The sequence below is a fragment of the Marmota marmota genome, unplaced genomic scaffold, assembly GCF_001458135.2.
Source record: "Marmota marmota marmota unplaced genomic scaffold, marMar, whole genome shotgun sequence".
Taxonomy (NCBI): Eukaryota; Metazoa; Chordata; class Mammalia; order Rodentia; family Sciuridae; genus Marmota; species Marmota marmota.
In genome coordinates, this window is record NW_026000222.1 from 10,882,559 (window position 1) to 10,897,263 (window position 14,705).

Below are 14,705 nucleotides of genomic sequence, written 5' to 3' on the forward strand. Positions count from 1 at the left end.
CCCTTGGCCAGTTCCCCTATCTGATCCCCACTTGGTCTTGGTCCTCACCCTCCCAGGGCAACTGGCAGCTACTATCCTGTGTCTCTCCTTGGCCTGAAAGTCCACCTACCCCCAAGCAGGAACAGGCTGTATGGGGTGGGTAGCAGAATGGCCCCTGATTCTTTCGGCCTTTTGGTAGCTGAAGGATCTAAGAATAATATGGAAGCAGCAAGGGAGGTGGAGGGATGATGATGAACATGTATGTGCTCCCTGCTTGCTGGTGCATATTTCCACCATGTTTGCCGAAGAATGGCTGAAGAATGGAGGTGTGTAACCTGGGGAAAGGAAGGCTCAGGTCCGTGTGTGCCAGGCTTCAAGCATCTGAAGGGCTGGCCCGCCACGCAGGGATGGCTGTGGGTGGGCCCATAGGTGAGGGTTACCAGGAGACAGGATCCTCCCTAAAAACGTCCAGATCCGTCTGGTGGACCCAAGGATGGGCCAGTCTGCTCCCGGGGAGTCAGAAGCTCCCTTGTCCTGGGAATGTGGCCAGAGGAGCCCTGGGCGGCGCCGTGGGGCGTATCAGGGATCCCTGGGTTCCCTCTGCGCTGGGGGAAGACAAAAGGGTTCTAAGTCTTGCTCCGCTGACCTGCTATCGCCTTTAGCCGAGCCCAGCCCCACCCCCGTCTACGACCGGACACCGGGACTGGGAGCCCGGCCAGGGCCGCGGGATAGGCGCCCAGCACCCGGGATGTGCCGTGGGCGGAGATTCTGGCCTCCAGAAAAGGTTGGGCGGACATGAGATGAGGCGTCTGGAGGTGGTCCTCCAAGGAGGGATAAGGTGTGGGGACCGGGCCTCCTCGCCGCGTTGGGCCGACAGAAAAATGCCGGGGTCCGGGGTCCTCGCCTTTAACGCAGCCCGCCGCACAGCAGCCGGGAGGGGGCGGGGCGGGGCGGGCGGCGCATGCGCGGTGCGGGCTGGAGCCGTCGGACCGTCCGGCCGCCGGGAGCGCGCAGGAGCCCGCGGGCAGCCTCCAGAGCCCCGGCACCCGGCGCCGGGGGCTGTGAGCGGCGCGGGCGGACCCAAGCCCCCAGCCTGCCGGCGCCGCTGCCCGCTGGGCCCTGGGAGCAGCGGCCACGATGTCTGTGCCGGTGAGTACCGATGCCGCCCGGGACCCCGGGTCCGCCGCCCCCCTGGCCCGCTGTCCCCGGCCGGGCCTGCAATCTTTAGCTGCCGGCTGAGGCCTAATGCCGCGGGGACAGCCAGACTGGGGGTCGCTCCATCTGGTCTTTCTCGCGCAGGGGTCGGGCGACAGGTTGGGGGCGTCTCCCCCACGCCCTCCTCTCTGTCTCTGCCTTTTCATCAGCTTCCAGGAGAGACGGGTCGGCTGGGGGTCTGTGCTGTCGCCTCGGGAAGCCCCCCAGGACGGCTGGGTCGGTAGGGGTCTTTGTTGCCCCCACTGGGACACCTGGGCCAGGCAGGAGCCTGTACAGTCCCGCTGGAATCCTCACCCGGATGGCCAGGCCTAGTCGGGAGGGATCTTTGTCGGTCCCCTGAACCAAAGTCCAGGTCTGGGCTGGGTGAGGGTTGGGGAGGTCTGTGCTGACCCCCAGAAAACTCCCTTGGATAGTTGCCCTGTTGTGCTTCTATGTCCCCACCAGGATGGCCAGGCCTGGGTCAAAGTCTGTCCTGTCTCCAGAGACAGCCGTTTCTCACCCTTGCCCTGGCTGATCCACTTACTTTCCGGGAAGTTTTGCTCCCTGGCTGAACCTCGAGGCCCCTGAGACCAGCAGCTTCCTCCCTTCAATCTATGAGTCTTCTCTTCCTGATACCCCCTTTTCCTGGCCCAACAGGTGGCTTTGGGCAGCCCCCAGACCATGGCTGTACGTTCCGCAGATGGGACAGCATCCCTAGACTTCTGGGTCTCACCTCCTGAGGGTGGCAAGTGATCCTGGCTATCTGGGGTGACCAGGCCTCACATACAGGCCCCAGCCCACTTTACAGATGGACAGACTGAGGTGGGAATCTGTACTCTGCTTCTTGCCAGAGGGGGCACCATTTGCCTGGGAGAGCTGTGGCCTCCAGCCATTGTTTCTCTGCTGAGTCAGGGGCTTTTCCCTCTGACAGGAAGAGGCAATAAGCCAGAGCCCTGCCCAGCCTGGCCTTGTTTCTGGAATTGCTTCTCACCCGAGAGACCCCATCCTTTTGGTGAAGCAGACAGTTGGGGCTTCCTGGCAGGCAAGTGGTCTCTTAATTAACTATTTTAAAGTGTATGGAGATTACTGGAGGAGAGATGCTGTGTAAATTCAAAGCACTGTTATTATGGAATTAAAGATCCCAGCTCCTGCCCACCTCCAGAAGCGGTAATGCAGAATTACAGATGAAAAATTAGGGCTTCCAGGCCGAGCTGATGTGAACCCCCCCATCCCATCTGTTCTGGTTCAGAGCATAATTGCCTCATTTCCAAAAAGAAAAGATAGAAAATGCCTGCCCAGACCCTCTTCTGCTCTGCTTTCCTGCAGAGCTCTGGATCTGCCTGGGCTAGAGCATTAGGGCCCAACTAGCTCTGCCTCTGTGAACACTGTTCAGAAAAATAAAGTGGACCCCCACCTCCAGGTCTGCTTAAGGGCCAAGGTCTCTAGGGCAGTGGTAAACGGAATGCCACTCTGGCCACATGGTAGCCTGGTCAGGCCTTGTTGGGAGACCTACATTTGATTTGGTTGTCCATAATCAGTGCAAAGCTCTGGATGCGGAGTCTGGAATTGCATGCAGCCCACTTGTCTCATGGGACTTTGGGCAGCTGTCCTTAAATCTGCCTTGGGTGCCCCATCTATAACTAGAGAGGGTGGCAGATTGGGTGGGACCTGGACAGATAGGTATAACTGGAGAACTACAGTTGAGGTCAACTAATCTGCCCCCCATTATGGCCTGCTCCAAGTCACTCCCCACCTTCTTGCTTATAGTCACAGCCCTCATGCATTCTGCAGAGGGTGGCTGAGCTGTCAGATCACCTGGTGTCTCCTAGGACCTTGGGTAGTGTATAAGAATAGTAGGACTAGAAGTTAATTTTTGGAGCAGAAGATTATTTTCATGTGCTGGGGAGGTCCTATGGAGGCTTCCAGACTAAGCTGCTTGCTCAAGCCCTGCTCTTGGAACCCAGAGTGGTGCTCAGGGACACGTTTGGGTTTTAAGCATACCCGCTCATTTGGGCAATCTTTTTCTGGATAGGGCTGACGCAGGCACTTTGACCCACAGAAATTACAAGATGCTTCCGAACGGGATGGGAGGTGATGGCAGGGAGAGACGACATTGGGATGGGCCATTTTGAGCTGGGTATGACTCCCTGGGTTTTTAAGCAGGCCTTGTGCTAAGTAAGGATCTCACTTGCTATTTGACTCCTGTGGAGTGGTAGGCTGGAGAGGAGAAGGTACCACAGTGTCCCTGCCCCCCTGCTAAGTGCTCCTTACTCTGCTGGGAGCCAAAATCAGTGCTTTGGCAGTGCCTGGACATTCTTTTCCTGGTTGTTCTCTAATATATGCTTTCCTCTTGAGCATGGCTGTCCAGTGCCCTGGATAGTACCTCCCAGTTGGCAGTTGACACTTAGAAATGGCCTACCTTTGATGTCTGGCCAGTACTGGGATGGGATCTGTTCAGGAGTGGCAAGATGCTTACTGTGCTGTCACTGTCAGGAAGGAGGCCACCTCCAGCTTGCAGAGAAATGCCCTGAAGTCTCTTTTTGCCTCATTTCCTGTGATGAAATAGTGGTGTTCCTCCCACCTCTCCTGTGCTCCTTTACCAAGGGATGGGTCTTTTCAAGGGATGCATATGCTGACTTGTGTGGAACATGTCCTGTGTGCCAGGCATGGGCTGGGCCTCCCAGGCTCAGGGAGGACCCATGTCTTGCCAGGGTCCCATGGCCAGTGAGAGAGTTGGAATCAGGGCAGGAGCCAACTGGAATCAGTCAGAATCTAAAGCCATAAAGTGACCATCATCCTGCGTGGCCTCTGTAATTGCAGAGGCTACAGCCTGTTGAGATGTTGACAGGCCAAGACTGCTAAGAGCCTAATACTCTGCTTGCGGCCTTCCAGGCATGAGTTTGTGTAACCCCTTTAGTGCCCCTGGGAAGCAGGCAGCTTGCCTGGTGCTATGTAGCAAGGTTGGTCTAGTCCTGACCAGCCCAGCAGTGGCCAGGGCTTGGTATCTGGTTGAACTGCTGCCAGTGTTACTGGGGTGACCTCTGTGCCTGGCTCTGTACCAGCAGGTGCCGTGTGTGGGAGGGCTGGCCAAGGAGCCAGGAGGGTCTGCCCTGGGGCTCACAGCTGGCCTGGGAAGCCAGGCAGTGGCCCGCTGAGGCTGTGTAGAAAGGGCTGAAGAGGGTAAGGTGGGAAGAAGCAGTGTCCAAGTCCAGAGTCTGCAGCTCAGTCCCCAAAGCCCCTTCCATACTCCCTCCTGCCACAGGCTTGGCTCTGCTTGCTCCTCTCTGGAGAAACCAAGGCCAGCCCTGTCCTTCTTCCCAGGTTGCTCCTGCTCAGCCATGCATCAACCCCCTGGGAAGCTCTCCTAGCCTTCATTTGTGATTGTGCATTTATTGGTGAGGTCATTCGGTTGCTGTCAGGCTGCTTCACAGGACTGCAGGCTTTATCAGGAGCAGGATCCACGCCCACCTGGCTCTTCACTCTCTCCTCAGGACTCCAGCTTGCCCCTGGCCATCTGCTGAGGGTGTGGAACCCCACCAGCCATGGCTGCATTGTTGTGCAGAGCCTGGTATTTCAGCCACTGTCCTGGGAGACTTGGGGGCCAAGAGGGATCCCAGAGAATCTGCTTCAGGGTGGGAGGAGTGTTTGGTGGTTAAGGGTGAGAGGACTTTAGAACTTAGGGAGGCCCTAAGCAACTCAGTGAGACCCTATCTCTAAATAAAATATATTTTTAAAAGGGGGATGGGCTGGGGATGTGGCTCAGTGGTTAAGCGCCTCTGGGTTCAATCCCTGTTACAAAAAAAAAAAAAAGTGCTGATTCTGTGCCCTAAGTGAGAACCTTGATGTGCCTTAGTTCATCCTCTGTGTGATGGGGATGTTGATGGCACTGAGCCTTCAGGGTCTGGGGAGAACTTGGTGAGGGATGCACAATGCTGTTAGTAAGAATCTGTGGAGATTGTTATCCTTTCCTGCTGGGGCTTCTGACTCCTGTACAACAGGGTGGGGAAGGTTCCCAGGCAGTCTGCCTCATGCCTCTGTCATTCTCTGTGGCTTGCTCAGGGCCACCTCCGGTGGCCCTTCTTTTGAGGTGGATGTAGTTCCAAGGTCTTAGTGGTGGAATGACCTTGGCTTCTTCCCTGCTCTGGCTCAGCCAGCAAGAACCCCCCTCCATATTCCCCCTCCCCGCCAATCACAGGGCCTCACACATGCTAAGGAAGCTTCTATCACCCAGCCACATTCCCCTGCCCTAGGCACCCACCCCCCTAAAGCCTTGAGTGGGAGGTTGTTGTCATCACTTTGCCTACAGAGTAACAGAGTGCCATCTGGTAGGGCCACTAGCTGGCCCACTGCATCCCAGGCCAGGTCGATACTCTGCTCCCTGAGTAGGGCAGAGTGGAAGGTAGTAGAAGCCACTGGGGTGGTACAGATCTGTCCTTATCATGGTCTATAGCGGCCTGGCAAGGCACAGGGCAGACAGGGTACCACCTCATCCTATGGATCAGGTACTTTAAGGAGTAGGCTCAAGGCTGTGACTGAGCACCTGCTGTAGGGGTGGGATGACCCTTGCACCTCCCACTTCCCTCCCTGGGTGTGAAGTTATTCTCTCTGTGGTTCACTGTGCCCCTCCTGCCCCCTCAGGCTCATCTTCAGCTCCCAGCTCTGGACTTGACTGCCTAACAGCTGTTGCTTGCTTTCACTGCATCCTGGCCAAACCCCTTTGTTTCTTTGTCTTCCTCTTAGTCACCCTTTGCTGTGGCATTGTCTCCCTCCCTCCAAGAAACTCAGCTGGGGTGGGTTAGGGACCTCAGTAAAGGTGCTGGAGGATGCCTGCTCTGGCAGGAGAGAGGGTCACAAGTTGCAGCTCTAAAATTAATCTTCTTTCTAGGAGGGATTAGAGGCTAAGGGGCTTTTCAGTAATTTTAATTTATTACTTAAACTCTGCCAAATTCCAAGAAAGATTTGAAGCAGATTATAGTGGAAGACACAAATAGTCTGGACTCATCAAAAGATCCAGAACTATGTAATGTATTGGGAAAGAGGAAAGATTATTCCAGAAAGTCCAGGCTAATTAGGCAAAAAAATTTAATTTTAAGCTCCCTGACAGCCAGGGAAGAAAGAGTTTAGGATTGCAATACCTATTTTTTTTTTTAATTCTGAAATTGTATATAATGCCATGCATTTTTCTTCTGTGATTTTTTTTTTTAAACCAGCTGAGACTCTTACTGAGTTATGTTAAATGTATAGCTGGATGAATTTTGACTAATGTAGACTCTTCCATGTAACCATTAGTGAAATCAAGATAATTAATGTCTCCATCACTTCAGAAAGTTCTTTTTTTTTTTTTAATGCAGAGATTTTTTTTAAAGGGAGAGAGAGAGAGACAGAGACAGAATTTTTTAATATTTATTTTTTAGTTTTTGGCAGACACAACATCTTTGTTTGTATGTGGTGCCAAGGATCGAACCCGGGCCGCACGCATGCCAGGTGAGCGCGCTACCGCTTGAGCCACATCCTCAGCCCCAGAAAGTTCTTAAAAGCCCCTTTGCAGTCAAGTGTCCCTACCTCATTTGGCAGCCACCATTCTGATTGCTATCACTGCCTTAAATTTGTCTGTTCCCCCACTCTACCCCCAGGATTGAACCCAGGGGTGCTCCACCATTGAGCTACATCTCAGCCCTTTTTTTAAAAAAAATATTTTTTAGTTATACATGGACACAATATCTTTATTTTGTTTATTCATTTTTATGTGGTGCTGAGGATTGAACCCAGTGCCTCACATGTGTGAGGCAAGCGCTCAGCCACTGAGCCACAACCCCAGCCCATCTTGGCCCTTTGATTTTTTTTCTTTCAAGACAGGGTCTTGCTAAGTTGCAGAGGCTGGCCTCATATGTACTGTCCTCCTGCCTCAGCCTTCCAAGTTGCTGGGATTACAGGTGTGCCTGGCAGATTTGACTATTTTTGAACTCTACATAAGTAGGAACATGTAGTAGGTACTCTTTTGGATCTGGCTTCTTTTTTCAGCCTGATGGTTTTGAGATTTTCATCCATGTGGTGGTATTGATAGTTTGCTCTGTTTTGTTGCTGAGAGGTGTTTCCTTTGTGAATATGTCACAGTGCATTGATCTACTCCCTTGCTGATGGATTGCTGTCGCTATCTTTTGTGTACTGTGTATCTTTAAGTACCAAAACACTGTCAGAGGTTGGTTTAATATCTTGTTTCAGTGTTTTATAAAACCTGATATCCAATCATACAGCCTTGAGGCATGCCTTGAGAGTTATCTGGGCTCCCAAATCCTGAATTTTCCAAAGTAACATGATTGCTTAGAAAGGGGTGTAATGACGCTCTTCCCAGTTCACAGCCCTCTCCAGTTGTCTCCACTCCTCAGTTACCTGGCAGGTTAACCTTAGCCATTTGAGGCATCTGCATTTTTTCCAGCCTACCCCCCTCCCCCAGGTCCTGGCTGTGAGGACTTCAAAGAGATCAGGAGGTGGGAGAGAATGCAGCCTATCCTGAGAGCTATGTCCCACCCTCTCTCCTTAGTCTCTACTGGCCTACTGAGATGCCCTGCTAGTCAGATACTCTAGGGTGCCCCTGCTTCAACCATGGGAGCCCCAAGCCCAGCAGAAGAAGCCAAGCCTGGGGAGGGAGTGTTGAGAGCTGTTCTTTGGGCGCCTAAAGTGTCTCTTCACACTGAAGGAAGGAGTGGGCTCGCCTGTGCTATTTTTTTACCAGTCTTTACTGTTACTTTTTTTTTCTGCATAATGAGCCTTAGCAAAAGATTCACACATCTGCTCAAATGCCACCTCCTCAGAGAGGCCCCCCAAGTACCTTGTGTAAAACAACCCCTCCCCATCAGTCTGCTGCTGTCTGCTTTGTTCTCCCACAGAGTCCTTGTTACCACAGATATGTGTGATTAGCTGTTCATAATGTCCTGCACCCCGGCAGCCCAGGGTATAAGTTCCCTGAGGACGGGACTATTTGCGCAGCAGTATTCTAGTGTGATGCGTAGTGTGCAGTGGATACTCAGTCTGTAGGTATGAATGACAGAGATAGACCCCATAAGCAGCATCCTAGAACCTGGTTCTAGGGAGACCCTGCCTACCCCCTGTATTGGCTTGTGGATTTGAGGGCAACCAAACTCCAAGGAAGGATTTTGCCCCTGAGCCTCAGATGAGGTTTGGGGGAAGAAGAAGGAATCACAGAGCACCTGAGGAGGGAGTTCTCTGCAGGTGGGGAGAGCCGGGAGGTCTTGGGGAATGGACTTAACAGGGTATACTTGTGCATGTAGTATGGTCCAGGGGAGGGATTGTGCCCATCAGGGTGGCACTGGACATGTGACAGTGTGGGGTATTGATGTGCTGCTGGCAGCATGCCTTCGGGGTGTTACCATCCCTTGTGCAGCCCAGACACGCCACCCTTCTCAGGGTCTGGGATAGCACAGCTGCTGTCAGGGATTACATTTAACAGATGTGCAAACTGAGCCTCGGAGAGGGGCAGTGACTAACTGGAGGTCCCACAGCTAGCTGGAATCATTGTCTGCTCCTGTCCTTATAGACTAAAGGTAAGCAAAAGCTTGGGACTGGATCTCCTGGGGCAAATGGAACCTCTCTATAGGCTAGAACAGGCTCAGGTGGGATGACTGCATTACGTCCAAGGAAAGAAAGCATTGCTTTCCTAGTGGCTGCTATAGCTCTGCCTTCTGTATATCCACTCTTACCTGTATTCCCATTCCAGAGGCCCCAGGTCCCCTCCTATGAACCTGCTGGTCCCTTGCCCTACTAACCCCAGCCCAATGGCAGGGAACACAGTTCTGCCCCTCTGTGGGTATTTGTGGGTATGGGCACTGTGTTTGATGGAAGCAGCCTGGGGTGGGCAGCAGATGGCTTGTGAAGCCACCCGCCTCTGCCTGATCTGCTGGGGCTGGTTGCCATGGGAAAGGCAAGAGCAGATGGCCAGGCTGGGGAGGCCTCTTGACCACACCCTGTCCCTGCCCACCCAGCCTGTCAAACAGAGGAGAAAGGCAGCTACCAGCAGCTGAGCTTTCTCTGAAGACAGGGACCTGCCCCACCCCATGCCCCTCCTTCTGCCTTGTTCCTCTCTTCCCCAAGGCCGTTTTTACTCTGCAGGCAGTGTTGAGGGGCTGCCTCTGCCATGGAGCAAGGCTGCAGGGGCCAGATCTCAGTCAGCAGGGAGGGTAGTACATAGGTCCCGGCCTCCTCATTCCGTACACATGTGCGGGCAGCTGTGGCAGCACCCCGCTGGAGGGGAGAGGGAAGTGGGAGATGGGCAAGGAAGGTGCAGAAGAGAAAGGGAAACAGCCAGGCACAGTGGTGCACACCTGTAATCTCAGTGACTCAGGAGGCTGAGGCAGGAGGATCACAAGTATGTGGCCAGTCTAGGCAACTTAGTGACACCCTGACTCAAAATAAAAAGGGCTGAGGATGTAGCTCAGTGGTAGAGCACCCCTGGGTTTAATCCCTAGTACAGAGAGGTGGGGGGAGGGAAGGGGGACAGAAAGCGGGGAAACAGACCACCATGGTGATCACCCTGGGTGGGGCGCAGAGCTTCTGAGCATTGCTTGGCTGCCATACTAGCCCCCTGAAGCTTGGGCCCCCTAGGCACAGCACCCACCCTGAGGCAGACACCTCCCTGTGGGTGCCTCTGCTACTTTTTATTTTTCACATTAGAAAAACAATGAAAATAACTGGGAGAGTTGTGCTGCCCCTTCTGGGAAGCACCTGAAGGGAGAAGCTAGAGCTGTATGGTCTGTGGGAGGCACTGGGTGTACTGGGATCCTTGAAGAGCAGAGGGTAGAAAGCTGTTTATGGCTGACAGCTCTGACACCACCTTGAGAGTGCGTACTCTGCTCTGTCTGAGTCACTAGGGTTGCCTTTCTGTGGGACACCCCTGGGATGCTGGGCTGGGGGGCCATGGGTATGAGCTCTGGTGTTCTTGGCCATGTGAGCTGGCTAAGGCACTGCCCTTTGAGCCTCTGGCTAGTGGTAGTTTCATCCTGGTCCCCAGGGCAGCAGCAAGGACTCTGCTCTTGTGCCACCTCACCTCTTCTCTGTGCCATCTGTAAGAGTCCCTGTACCCTCTCCCACGTTTGAACTTGCCACTCCGAGTGGCCAGCCCAGGGGAAGGCACTCAGCCTCCAGCCTTGGGAAACCTTTTCCTGCTGCTGTTCCCAGAGCCGGCCATCCGCTGACCGGCCAGCTCACCTCCTGCTTCTGAGAAGACCAAGGCTTCAGAAAGGGAAGGGGCTATACACCATCATATTGTGCATGTCATTTTAGGCCTGATCTCACTTGTTGGAAGCATTTTCCTGCATTATTTTGGTCTTTGAAAGTGGCCCTCTTTACAGCAGCATGATCTTCCTTGGGGAGTGTGGTTTGTCTAGCCATCCCCTGGAGCTGGGCATTTACACTGTGCCCCTCCCATCCTGCTGGTATCAATGGTTCAGTGGACATTGTTGGGCATCAAGCAAGAGTGCAGTGGGTCTGTACTGAAGGCAAGATCTGAGAGAGCCCAGAGCATGAACCCTGCCTGGGGCTCTTCTCCCTACTTGGGATCCAGCATGAGCAGCAGCAGCTCCCTTCCCAGTGAACCCTTTAATGACAGTGAGAACCAGGGTCCTCATGTGCTGGGCCCACCATGTTCCCTGCACAGATGACGATTTCAGGCCCCAGGGGTTGGTGATATCTCCCCTTCAGGAGAGTGTTGGCACTGGTGCCAGGCCATGCTCCCACCACTGCCCTCCCTCCTCCAACATCATATCCCATCTCCTCAGCTGGGCCTCTCTCCTTTCTGCCAGTCCCACAGCCCATGTACCTGTGTGTGCCTGCACACATACACTGGGCATGACTTGACTATCCTCCTGTTCAGGAGACTGAATTACTCACCTGCACCAGTCTTTCCCACCAGGGCCACCTCTGAGGTCCCATCCAATCAACAGATATTTAATGTGCCCTCTTTGCCAATGGGCTAAACTTTAGTGGGGGTGGGGGAGGTGTTGGCCCCCAGTGCAGAATTCAGTTTTGTTTGGGGATGGTGCTTAGGTGCTTAGGTCTTGGCTGCCTGTCCTTTGGGAGACTCAATGTGACGGGAGTCTGGCTTCAAGCCTGGAGTGCTACTGTCCCTAGGTTTCCTTCCTGCTGCAGGGTAGTCAGGGTGTGCCGAAATCTAGCGGCGCCCCCATACCCCTTTCTGGCTGCCTGCTCTCTCCCTTCTATGCCTGGGAATGTGTGGTATGAGGCTAGGGCCAGTACATCGAGTCTCACCCCTGTCACCTATAAAATGGGGCCAGTGGTAAAGCCCTTTATGGGGGATTGTTGTGGGCATTTGGCATAGGGCCAGTACAGAGGCTGTGCTGGGCGCCTGGGGTGCATCCTGTCAGTGCTCCTTGGCAGCTTGGGAGGCCAGACTGGGGTGGCGTGAGGTTCTGTTTCCCATATACCATGCACCTCAGCCAGAGCCTGTTCCCCCCTCTTACCACTTGCCTTGGAAGGGGCATCCCTCCCTATAACCCGCCTTCCCCACCTCCCCAAACAGTGGGACAAGGATCTGGGGCCGTCATCCAAAGCGGAAATACCATTCTAGGAGGCACAGGCTGGGAGGGGGGAGTTTAAGTAGAAAAGGAGCAAATTTTTGAAATGCCTGTGCCTGAGCCCAGTTCCCCTCCCCCTGCCTGCCCGCCCACACCAGCAGCCCCACCCCCAGTGCCACTTTAATCCAGCTCCAGAGAGGGGAGGGTCTCCCGTTCCCAAGGTCCCACCTCCTTTCTGTATCTCCCTTTCTTGACAAGCTAGCCCCTTTGAGGGTCAGGCTTTTAGTATACCTGCCCATTCCCGCAGAGACCTTCAACCAGGAGGCCTACCAGCAGGATGCCGGTTGGCAGTGAGGCCTGGTCCTGCCCCTGCCCTCAGAAATAGAGATCCTGGGGACAAGCTGAAGACTGCCTTCAGCCTCCAACACTTCTTTCTGGTCCAGCTGGTTTAGACCACTCCCTGAGAGTCTGACCCACTCACTTCAGGCTAAGGAGTTGGTAGCTGCACAAGGATAGGGTGTAGGAGGGCCAGAGGCACGGGTGCCTGGGGTCCAGCAGGAGGGGTGCCCTAGGCTGTGCTCTTGAGTGCTGGCTCCTCTTCTGTGGGGAAATGAACTATATTGGCGGGGCAGGGGGGCAGTCTTGGGGAAGGCAGAGTGTTGGCTGGTTATCCCCTTTTTCTCCAGAACTCCCGGGTCACTGCTCCTTACCTACCCTCATGCTGTGAGTTCTGGCCAGTGGGTTCCAAGCCAGAAAGCTCAGGCAGGTGCAGATGCCCCACTTTTCAGGAGAGGTGAGACCCGGGAACCTGTTTGAATCAGCTCTTCAGAAGACTTGTGAGAAGCCTGACTGTATAATACTTTACCATTTTATAGATGAGAAAGGAACCCAAGATGCAGAGGGTTGCCTAAATTGCAAATCTGGGTAGGGACTATGTGCTGAGCTCTGGGTGCCAAGTGCCTGTCAGGTGGGAGGGGCTTGTGTGCATATCACAAGCCATGCCAGGGATTCTCTGCTGGGTGAAACAGGTCTACCCTAATGCTTCCAGGAGGTTCTAGATAATGAGCACTTGCTCGCTGACTGTGAGGGTTCTGGCTGCTCTGGAACAGTTGCCATCCTAGACCTCCTTGCAGAGCATTGTGCATCGCTGGACTCTGGCATCCTGCTTTGCTGTGTGGGGTGGCAGTCACTGACCTGCAGCCTACCAAGGGGGCACTTAGGAGAGCCAAGACTTACTCAGGTGTTACTGGGGTGGTTTTACTTCTTCATTTCCAGTGAGTGCGTGCCTGTGCACGTACACACACACACACACACACACACACACACACACACACGAGTTGGAGCAGGTTTCAGGGGAGTCCTGGGCACAGGTTTTATCCATGGCCAGGACTGACTCAAGAATGGAGGGGACAGGTCTCCTAGGGCAGACGTGAGAGCAGAGTAGGAGAATGCTGCTTCAGGGAGGCAGGGATCAGATCAGGTCTCTGGTTCTTGAGTTCCTTGTTGCTATGGCCAGGAGCACATAGGTTGGGGGTGGGTAGGACAGGATGAGCCTTGGCCCTGCTCCCTTTGGGCTTTTTGGGGCCAGCCTGAGTCCCCGGAAGGTCGAGGAATGCGGGGGGAGGGGCAGTGCTGCCTATAAAAAAAGTCAGGTCAGGCCAGAGCTCCAATCTCCTTCCTTTGAGTCTTCATTTCCTGGGGTCCTCACACAGTCAAACTGTCCAAGGTCGTGTTGTAGTTATTGTTATTTTTCTGCAGGCTGGGGCATGCTCCCTCCCCATAACATCTAGATTCAGATCTGAGACGGATTATCTGATAGACACATGTGGAATGTCCAGGGTTTGGTGGGTGGGAAAGACAAAAGTTGATTTGAGGCCGGTGCCTGGAGGGAGGGAAGAGGGGACTGTGGCCCACCTATTATTGCTCTGGAGAAGGCAATCCTGACAGTCTTCCAGGAAGTGGAGGCTGTTTGAGTAGACAGACCTTCAAGAAAGGCATTTTCTGGGAGACCTGTATTTGGAGGGAAAGGGATATCCCTTGCAGTAGGTTTTGTTTTTTGTTTTGGTGTGTGTGTGTGTGTGTGTGTGTGTGTACACCAGGGATAGAACCACTGAGCCCCATTCCAGCCCTATTTTGTATTTTATTTAGAGACAGGGTCTCACTGAGTTGCTTAGTGCTTCTCTGTTGCTGAGGCTGGCTTTGAACTCGAGATCCTCCTTCCTCAATCTCCCGAGCCGCTGGGTGCAAGTTTTTTTTTTTTAACATTTTTTTTAGTTGTAGTTGGACACAGTACCTTTATTTTATTTATTTTTATGGGGTGCTGAGGATCGAACCCAGGGCCTCACACATGCTAGGCGAGCCCGCTTTATTGCTGAGCCCCAACCCCAGCCAGGGGTTTTGTTATTTTTTTTAATATAAATTTTTAGTTGTTGATGGACCTTTATTTATTCATTTATTATATGCAGGGCTGAGAATCGAACCCAGTGCCTTACACATGGTAGGCAAGCGCTCTAGAGCTGAGCCAGGACCCCAGCCCTTGCAGTAGGTTTTGAAGCCCGACGCCGGACTGGGGCCTTGAGCCGAGGGGGGCTGTCCCACTGGGCAGGCTCGGGTTCGCGCGCTCCCGCGTCCCCCTCCCCTGCGCGCCTGAGCCCCCCGGGCAGGCGGCTCATTTGCATGGGAGCCTCAGCAGCCAATGGGCTCGCTCGGCCAGGCATGCCGGGAGCCTGGCTGGGCCGGCCTGGCCGCGGTGGCGGGCGGAGCTAGGTGGGACCGGCTCTGGGCGGCGAAGGCTGTGGTTGAGGCTGCCGGACCGGGAGCCGGGCCCGGGCGGCTGCGGCGCTCTCAGAACCCCGAGTACGAGGCCCGGGTTGCTCGGTGTGCGCTCTCTAGGGGAGCCGAGGCCTCCGGCCGGCGGGACACCATGAACTACCTGGTGAGTGCGGCAGACGCGGCCCGAGGTCTGCTCCCGGCCGTGGGGCGGGG

The 14,705-nt window shown here is 54.3% G+C and overlaps 1 protein-coding gene across 10 annotated transcripts in view; it reads left to right on the forward strand.

The window, feature by feature from the left end:
• Nucleotides 1–444: 444 nt before the first annotated feature.
• Nucleotides 445–14,705, forward strand: part of Bcar1 (BCAR1 scaffold protein, Cas family member) — a 38,359-nt gene continuing 24,098 nt past the window's right edge. For 2 of the 10 annotated variants that reach the window (XM_048792561.1, XM_048792565.1), the window contains exons 1-2: nt 926–1,128; nt 4,495–4,741. In XM_048792561.1, coding sequence (XP_048648518.1) covers nt 941–1,128; nt 4,495–4,741 — 435 coding nt within the window. In that variant the 5' untranslated portion in view covers nt 926–940. Of the gene's footprint in view, nt 764–925; nt 1,129–1,830; nt 1,996–2,104; nt 2,216–4,494; nt 4,742–6,587; nt 6,658–14,400; nt 14,656–14,705 lie in introns of those variants that run through there. The other 8 variants (XM_048792567.1, XM_048792562.1, XM_048792564.1 and 5 more) reach the window with 8 other exon arrangements.